Source organism: Echinococcus granulosus (genome assembly GCF_000524195.1).
Source record: "Echinococcus granulosus chromosome Unknown EG_S00185, whole genome shotgun sequence".
NCBI lineage: Eukaryota > Metazoa > Platyhelminthes > Cestoda > Cyclophyllidea > Taeniidae > Echinococcus > Echinococcus granulosus.
Window position 1 is genome coordinate 112,045 of NW_020170565.1, and position 9,966 is coordinate 122,010.

Genomic DNA, 9,966 nt, shown 5'->3' on the forward strand with positions numbered 1-9,966 from the left:
AGTGGATGGAAGTTATAATGTTACCGTCTTCTAGCAATGAAAAGAGCACGTGGCAAAATTATTGGGGCATGTTTTGAGCACTTCACCATATGTGCTATTCTTTTAACCCTGTCATTAAAGATCACATGCATTTTTTGTTAAAGGTCAGAAATTTGGTCACCTTCTCCACTGTCCAAGCCACGAATGAGCTTAAGGTGTCACTGTCACTAAGATGACACCACCTCAGTTAACATTACCGTTTAGCTGGAAGGTCAGAAAGCAAAGTTTTTCCAGCTGACTAGAAAAATTAGCAGTCTATACGAATTCTCCCTTTTAGACCTTGCCAATAGATATCGATAAGCTCTACTATCTTAGGTCATGTCCCAAATATGCCCAAGTCAGGAATTACGACGAAAATAAGCAGTTACTGCTGACGCTACGAAGGGCAAAGAGAACGTGTAGGCTTACCAAGATTTACTCCGATAAAAGCACTAAAAGTCCACTTTTGCAACTGGCATCAGTGAAGTGAATTGCAATTACCAGCTTACACACCACAATTTTACCTGACGAAAGTAAGAGCACATCCAGGCTTGGTAGAAATTCTCATCTACTTGGAGGAATGGTTTGCCAACACGATAGTATCAGGCGCAATCAGATAAAGGCAACTTATTACTGTCCCTTGTTTTCTTGATAATTAAAGTTAATTTTAAAAATTAATTATAAGGTTTTTGGGTTAGTAAATCGGCGGCCACAATGCACATAATATAAATTTTTGCTTAAGGAAGGATTTACCCTTATGTAACACCAAATATATGCATTTATTTGGGACGCCTGTACCTCATAACCGTTATCTGATTATCATCACGATAAATTATTAAGTAAATTGATGAGTGTACATGGGCAACTAATTAAGTATTCGTCCTTTTGCCGATGTTCTGCAGTAGATTAATATTAGAAAGACTCGGCTTTTTGTGACAACGCTGAACTTAACAATTATTTGTGCGCATTTGTCACCTGGGAACATCGGTGAGCGTGGAGTACGAAGGCAGTGAAGCAGCCTTTTACAGAATAAGGTAGTTCAGCCGTGCGGACAGATCTGACTGTGATGAGATTATATTGTGTCTATGCAGAATGTTGTATTGGTACATTTCTACATTACAACCCAATTCATTATGGCATCGCTTCTTGTTTGTAGTAGTATAAAGTGAGGGTTTCCTTCCTAATGTTAATATTACCTAATGCGAAGTGAGTTGCTGATTATGTATGATCACAAAATGAAAATAGGGCACTAAGAATGGAGATCGAATGCAGGCTGTGAACGAATATCACACCAGAGCTGGAGAAGTGGTAAGTCTATACCCACCAACCAAAGCCACGGAAATGCTCAAACTTGAGACAATTGCAATTACTTTGCATTCTATTCTACCAAGCAAACCGCACATGTCGCCAAGGATGCGCTTTTTATCAAAGTCGAGAGAGTAATTAGTTGGATGAAGGAGCACTTAACCTCTATATAGTTCTTAATGTCAATGCTCCATTCTCACTATGTGATCCAACGTCACCAACTCTGGACATCGCATCAATTGATTGAGATGTCATTGTCGGGGCTTCTCACTTTTCAGTATCGCTTGGCTGATCTATAATGCATTGCGGAAAACAAAAATGCAGTATTAGGCCACTTGATGAGACATAACTTACCTATACAAAAATACTCACCCTACCATAGCTTGTAAATCATATGAGTAGCAACAGGGACTTTTAAATGGATTGTGCCGAACTGGACACCTTAGTGTCAGCGATAAATCCTACACAACGGATAAAGAATTTACTTTATGCGAAGACTGCTTAATAATCCTGCAAATGTTATGCGTTTTCACATGTTTAATCCGAGTAATTGGTGCAATTTAGTATTGGTAAAGTTGGGAAGTCTTAGTGGAGGACAATGCTGAACTACCTTTACTAACACGCTGGTTTTGCATTCTTAGAAAATGCATTGTGCTTGACATTAATAAATAAGCCAATGGTCCCAAAAGTGAATATTAGCAATCATATAATTTGTTAACCCCTTGCTAACCTGGGTGGGCAATTCGGTCTCCACAGGTTGTACTTCCATTCTGCGGCATGATCGTCATCCTGTGTTGATCGACTTCTCGCTCTTGTGTTGCCTAATAATGTATTTTTATTCATTAAGCTTAATCTTAATGCGGTTTCAGCCAGGACTCTTGATACTACAGCCTTTTTGCTTTAATGGGAAGAAGATAATGTGACGTCTACTTGTTGCACATTTGGCTGGCCTTAACGTATAGCCGCAAATGCGGCGTGATGGTGATCGCGACTAAAATCAAAGCACCAGTGATAATTTTGTATCCAACTTTTGAAGAGCATTTCTTTCGTTAGCTTAACATTGTAGAGATTTATAAATTTTCTATGTAATTGGCTGCTTTGATGGAAAGGTAGTAATTAAGATTCTGTGAAATAGACAAACAGGGAGAAAGCATCCGTTGTAAAGCAATTTGCTATAAATTTGAGATTCAAGCTGAATGCGCTAAATTGCTTAACATGTTTAGTGCCATAGGCTGTTAGCAGGCAAGACGCAGCATTTACTAGGATTTACTCGAGGCAATTACTTGCAGTATAAGCAGTCAAAGTGAAGATTAGCAATCGCTTTTGCTGAATTTATTTCAGCTAATGGAAATGGCAAAGAGAACTCAATTAAAGGTATTTATTTATTAAACAAAATCAAATCATTTGTGACCAAGCTTTAAAAACAAAGTTAATGTTCAACTTCTGGAAATTATCAAATCGAATAATAGAACCCAGTTGAACCATAAGAGCAGACAAGCGCTTGGTCTAAGTGATGGCTTAGAAGCGTGCCTGCATCTGTCACGATTGCAATGCCTTTAATGTTTTACAAAATGCTGACATAAATTTTGGAATAATTTGTAAGGAGGTAATGGATGTGATGTCCCTGATCTCCTAATCGCCTTTCAGACTAACAGTATGATTATCATTTTTCTGCGGAATAGAATCGACATGCATGCCTAAGAACAAATGAAAATCACTGGAAATTATAAGCAAAAAATATGTGGGTATGGCTGTCCGGTATGCTTAGACGACTTTTAACTTTGTAGTAAAGTTAATGTTTGCAGTACCTAATCATCATGTGTTTATAGCTGTAAAGTTACTTTTTTATAAGCTAACATTAGCCATTAGCCATAATAATAAGCCAAATTTAGTGTTCCCCACGGTTTCTTAGATATTTGCTTTTTCACGCTAACTTAGGCCAAGTGTATAAGCATAAAATGAAAGATAACTTGTTGCTTGCTGAATGATGCTTACTCTCAATAACCAACTAACAGTGTTTTGCAATTTATGAATTTAGCTGTTGTCAGTGTTTTAAATCTGTTTAAATATCCGCTCTGATAGGTTTGCTGTCAATTACTAAATGTGCAATGATGCGTTACAGAACGTTTCTCCTTGTGCTGAAACATCTAGTATATATGTGCACTATGGCATTTCCAATTGAAGACTTAAGGTAACTATTACTTGATTTCTTGCTTTCAATCATTCCACAATATCATTTCCTGCAGCTAACCAAATTATTAATATTTTTCAAGTGTCAAAGAAACGTCGCCAACTCTGTAAGACGAATCATGTATGCTTGGAAACAATAACTCCATGGAAGTAAATATTGTGCAAAAGTTATTTTCTGAATTAACGAACACACGAGTGAAAAACTCGTCAACAAGTTGTTGCCTCAGCGATCAATCTACCACTCGAAAGTTTTTAGTCAATGAACACTGGAATACGTAAGGAAACAGTAACACAGAACTCAGCTTATTACTCACAATAAACCTCCATATTTTTTTATTTTGCTATTTTGTTCGATTTAAAGACGTTAGTTTCTTTGTCTTGCTATTTGCTAATGTTTCTTCATTTCTGAAACATGGGCGACATAGTGGACTTTTTAGAGTGGGATAACGTATTACGATTTGAATGTCACTTCTCAGCTAATTGTAAATGGTTAGCATATCATAAAATCGCCAAGAATGAACCGATCCTTTGCATCCTCACTTATAGTGTGCTATTTATCAGGACATCTGTTACTTAATGTCAAATAAGTCTGTAACGTAAATATCTCACTGCATGCACACCATGCTAAAAGTGTTACTTACGTTACTGCATACCTATACTTCCTATTCTTATATTATGAGAAGTTTTGTGCACCTCTAAATTTAAATTATATTCGAGCACGCTATCATTGATCTCTTTTTCATTAAAGCCGGCAAAGTGCCGTAGATTTTAATAATACATCGCAGAGTCAGTTTAACTGCGTAATATGCAATAGGGATTTTAACTGTAAGATTAATAATTGTTGATTATGTCCAAAAACATCATGATGCACACTATGTCGTTCAAAAGCAAAAGTATATTTTATGGGAAACGCAGATTGTTAGTTGGTATTCGATTGCACGGATTACAGTGTAAATGGCAATTACTACGAGTTGGTACATTTAAAAAATTGCTTATTTAATTGTCACGGGCCATTAGGCCATGCTAAGGCTGCAGCGTCCATTACAAATTACGTACGCACAAATGTGACAATTGAGCGGCTTGCAAGTGACTGCGCTACGCAATAAAATAAACTCAAATTTCGGAAAACACAGAAAATGCAGCATCGTTTAAGTTTTGTCAATCAGAATGCATTTTTAAATTGAATAACTTAGTTGTAAAAATACCGCATGTAAATCACTACGCTTTGTCAAAGCATTTGAAGATGGCAGATATCTCTTTCAGATTTTTATTGTAAGGTCATGTCTTTGGTAAGATGGTCAAAAATACACGTTTAACTAAACCTAACATAATGAGTTTTATGTAATAGACCAAGGTGCAGATGTCAGTATTGACTACCAGAAATAGGAGAGCCAAATTCACAGCAGAAAATCACGTTAACTTCTGACTGGCATATAAAGCATATGGCATTAATGGCAGATGAGTGCGTTTCTGAAAAAGCTAATTGTAAACTACCTTGTGTTCTTCGGCCTAGATTGGAATGGACAGCAAAAGACGATCATTACAGGTCAACGCATTTATTTCGGCAAAGCTTTAAATACTCTAATTTTGCACAATATCTTAGCTACACCTATACACCTTCCTCTACTTTTGATTATTTACACGGAAGATGGGACAAAAATGCCTGTGCAAATATTGCTAACCTCTGCATTTTCGTTTTACTTTCACTTTCGTTTGGCTCACACACTGTAAAATAGTGACAAGTTTAATCATATAAATCGGTGCGATCTGGAAAATCCCGGCCTTTCTTTTCACATCGCTGCTTCGACTAGTTGCCTCACCCTATGCTGATCAAAAGCGCTGATCTATCACAAGTGTGAATGTACATGAATGGATTTATTCACAACTCTCACAAAAAGTCGTCTTCACAGTACCATTCCGTCACGTTTCACGAGTTAAGCACCCGCACAGCATAAAGACGCATTGAACGTAGAAATGCCATTGGGAACCACGGAATGAGCTCCACTACACCTAGGACCTTTACCTAGCGATACAAGGTGGTTATTGCTAATTTTAGGCAATGAAAACATTCTGCAAACATTCGCAAATTTAGGAGAGGGTGATAGTTAATACCGTAAACATGGCAGGATCTATGTGGAAAACCATAAACGAAATTATGTCACTAAATTGACTTCTTTTTTCTCTCTTAAATTCACCTCCAGTTGCAAGGCTTCCCATTCCATAAAAACCTCCTTAATTATGTAAGTAATGTAATGAATCAATGGAGTTTGATGTAGTGATATATTGTTCAATACCATTTCCTCATGATCCAAAAAATGCACCAGGAGCTTCAAATCAGTAGCGTTTTACCTTGGAGGAATATCATCGCAAAATTGCAACATCGGCCTTGCAAGTAATCACAAACAATAGGATCAACTTCAGGTGAGTTATTCAAAGATAAATAGTCATAAGAGGAAGGCGAAGGGAGGTTAGCATAAATATGCACGTTTTCTGTTCAACATAATAATAACGGAGCAACTTTCTTGTCTTTTAATCACGTTACATCCTAAAAATGAATACAAATGAGAATTCATTCACCCAAGTCAGAGGTATTTCTCTAGGATGCCTTACAGTCTTAGAAGCAGAGTTAGGAGCGCTAAGCAAATGAATCAAATTGCAAATTTCAAACATTATAATTTAGGGATCCTTGCTCCATAAAGAATATTGGTCGGTGGCAATTAATTCCTTTGATGTGATTATCGTACAATAAATAATTTTGGACATTTTTTGGTCCTGCGTAAACCAATGCCTCCTAAGTTAAGTTTGAAGGAGGTAATAATAGGTACTTCAACATAACAGTCACCCGGAATCTGTCCAACAAAGATTTCATAAAATTCGCAAAGGCGCTTTCTAAAAACACAACACTATAAATGCAACTTGACAGAAATCAGTTAAGAAATTGCGCCTACGAGGGTTTCAACTCATTGTCTGTTGAGTAACACCCATGCTTCTCTTACTGTCACGTCAAATTTTAATTTAAAGAGCATAAAATTTGAACACATTTTGGGCTTTGCGATACAATGACAAAAAGTCTCACCGTCTTCGGTGCTTTCTAAATCCAAAATATTCCTTACTCCTATTTACCAAAGTATTTATTGAGTCCCTGTATCCTGCCAGCTACCTTTCTGATAATAGCCATAACAATCACATGTGCTGATACAGCTCATTCTCCCCCACGACCCACACAGGCTTCTTCACTTTGGCATGTCCTCCATTGTTTGAAGTGTGTCAGATGCCTGTACAAATGTCTACTTGTCTGCCTACTTAATTTCAAAATATCAGTCAAATTTAACAGCGGACTAAATGTGGTGTCATATACTTTCCCTAACTAAAGTAATTCGCATCGGGTTTATGCATTTCCACTCAGTACCCAAAATTTATAACTGATGCAAAGCTTATATTTTGTGGATTACTCCTTAGCCAAAGTGGAACTAGGATAATGTGCATATGTCAAAAGGAAAGTTTATGCTAATTCACTTTGTAGGAAGTTGACGTAAATTTGTCGCGCGTTCCCTAAAAGTGTGTTCAGGTGGACAGGCTTGACACCACTATCAAAGCGTTGGCCCTCATTCGTGTTTACTTTGTATAATTTAATCATCAGATGTAAGAGACACGCATTTGATTTTACTTGCATCATGTTTTATATTTATTGCTCTAATTTTTCTCTGATCATTGCGTCATCTCTTCACTTCGGCAATCTTGAAGTGAGAGTTGATGATTTTTGGGGTATTGCATCTTTTCTCATATCATGATGATCTAAAGTTGTGCAAAAGGACGAATTTTAGTATGGAGCACAAGGGCTGATGAGCGGCAAGCGTTTCCCAAAGGCCACAGCGCGGAGCAGAAGTGTAGTATTTGGGGCCTCAGGCCTGCATGTCATTCAACACATGGCTAGACTACACATCAAGTCACCACAGTATCGTACCAACGTTGAGTGATTTTGGTGTCAGTTTGTCTAAACTAAGGAAACCATGACAATAAGTTCAAAAAATTTACATTGTATAAATTCATATACCAAAACTTAAAAACAATTGGCATTATGTAGTTTACTAGGGTATGTATGCTTTACTAACTTACCTTAAGCTAATTAAGACTGTATTTTAAGGATTTGGCTGCAATGAACGGATTTCATACTTGCAGTGCTTAAGGATGTCACACTACTAATTAACCTAGCCATTACCTCTCCCATTTCCAACAATTTGCTTTCAGTAGTCGGCATCAAGTATGGTCAAGAGGAGTGATGTATGTGTATATGAAGCGGTTTTGGTTCTGCTCATCTGTGTGTATCAAGATTTAACAATGTGCTCATCTTGTTGATTCAGGTAAAGGTCACTTTTACTTGATTTGTGCAGTTACACTCTCAACTTATCCAAAATGCCGGATGATGCCCGTAATTCACCGAACAATCCACTGCGCTGCCATAAAGCAAAAATCTCAGAGAAGTGCAATTTATGCACTATATAAATATATTTTTTCCCAAAAATTTGATAGGTCACCTAAGAGATGCAGTGCCGTAGAATCGGTAGGTGCAACTCCATACATCAGCGAGACAGACAGTGGAATGAAAATGGAAGAAGACAATAAGTGGAAGAGCGACATTTATGATGAACTTCCAGAGGAGTTCATTGTAGTGCGTCATGTAGAGAGGATGGGTGGCGGCATGTTTAAACTCGAAAGTCTTCAATATCCACATGGCCAGGTTGAGAATGAGGAGAAAAGTGATCATGGTACGACCCGGTTTCTCAGCCAGCTAGTCCGAGGTAGCACCTTGTCGCCGCAAGGCTTCCACAATAAGCAGCACCTTCATATGTGGTGATAGTGGATTATTTACAAGTAAGAAAATACGTTAATTCGGGTTTGACAGCATATGAAAAAATTTGAACTTCAACTTACTCGATGGGTTTTGATTGTGAAGCTGTCTTAAGGAATACCTGACAATGAGATGTTTGTCCTGCTTTCATTTGATTTATGATGAACACAAATGCGATTGGTAAAAATGCATTTGTTTGCAGTAAACAATTTCTACTTCAAAACGACCATCTGTTACATGCAATATCCTTTTTCAAATTTTTAGGGTGGTTCACTTTTGCAATTTGATTTGCATTCTATGCATTAAAGCTTTGTCTTTGGTGTCTGGTAAAGTCCAAAATTACTCACTTACGAACTTAGGTGCATTAAAGCAAACCCGGCACGTGTCGACATCCAAGTATTTAACTGATGAGGTGAAGTCTCAATTTTCCTTTTACAATGCCCTGATGGAATCGGTAGAAGTGACTCTTAAATCCAATTTACTGACATGTGGTGGATAGTAGGTGTTTTTGCAGGTTCTCTAACGTGAATGTCATCATTGGACTACAATGATGTGAATGTGGTACATTAATGGCAGTTTCCGTGCTTTTGACCCAAGACAATGCACAAAGTGAACTTTGCTTACGTTTTTAAAGGGGAGGTCACTCAGAGCATGACGTGGAAGGCAAGGGTTATTCAGGGATGAAAAACTTGTGACTTATTTCGAAAAAATTTTTTTGGCATAGCATTTGACCTCAGAAGTGCTTGTCCATGTGGAATCACAGGTTTTTGTTTCAAAGTTACATCTTCCCTTATTTATGTATTTGATTAGTTAATGAGAAGGCCACATTTCCACACCTGCGAATTCAGCTTGGTTAAAGTATTACTATCTAGGATCAAATTTAGTGCACAAGAGATCCAAGTAACACGGTTAGTAATATATGTAAAGATAAATTATTAAGTTAACAACTATAATTTAGGAAAATTTGCTTAGGTGCACCGTTTAAGAACCATTTTCCAAAACGGCTGTTTTGAGCCTTATTTGAAATATTCTTCACTGCTTGCAATGAATATTTTCATTACCCATGCAGATTCCCTTAATTTATTGTAGAAATAACAAGACTTCACATAGCGCCGTCTTTGAGGCCTTAGGGCGCACGGAAATTTATTACTCGACTAACAAATGAGCATCACAAGGCTGGAATGTCGCCTAATTCAGATTGTTAGGCACTTTAATTAATGCTAGCGTCTTGGTGTCATCAGATCCTAAATTTCTTTTGCACACAGTAAAGTGAGCAAAACAATTAATGAAATCCAAAATACGTTATATAACTAAACTTATTTAATGTTTTGGCTGATAGTTCAGCTTTGCATTTATCTACACGGTCAAATAAGATGCTAGAAAGTGGACGAATTCTTGATGGCATCAAGTTCTGGCCAGCCAGCAGTAGGATGTCCCTATCAGTAGTGCAATTTTCTCAAATCTTATGTAAGTAGAGGATGCTAAAGAATGTGGCGAAGGCATACTATAAGCACTTGAGTTTAGCCTTAACGTGTGGAACAAGTTCGGCACATTTCGATTTGGTTTTCCATTGTTAGATTTGCGAAAAGACTCAGGCAGCAAGT

At 37.4% G+C, this 9,966-nt stretch overlaps 1 protein-coding gene across 1 annotated transcript; it reads right to left on the bottom strand. All coding sequences in view use genetic code 11, as the record gives it.

Moving 5' to 3' along the window:
- Positions 1-8,044: 8,044 nt before the first annotated feature.
- EGR_10045 (otopetrin) lies at positions 8,045-8,513 on the bottom strand (the record flags this gene model as incomplete). The annotated part of the gene is made up of 2 exons (XM_024499294.1): positions 8,045-8,302; positions 8,484-8,513. The coding sequence occupies 2 exons, from the start codon at positions 8,511-8,513 to the stop codon at positions 8,045-8,047; spliced, it is 288 nt and encodes a 95-aa protein (XP_024346304.1).
- Positions 8,514-9,966: the final 1,453 nt, after the last annotated feature.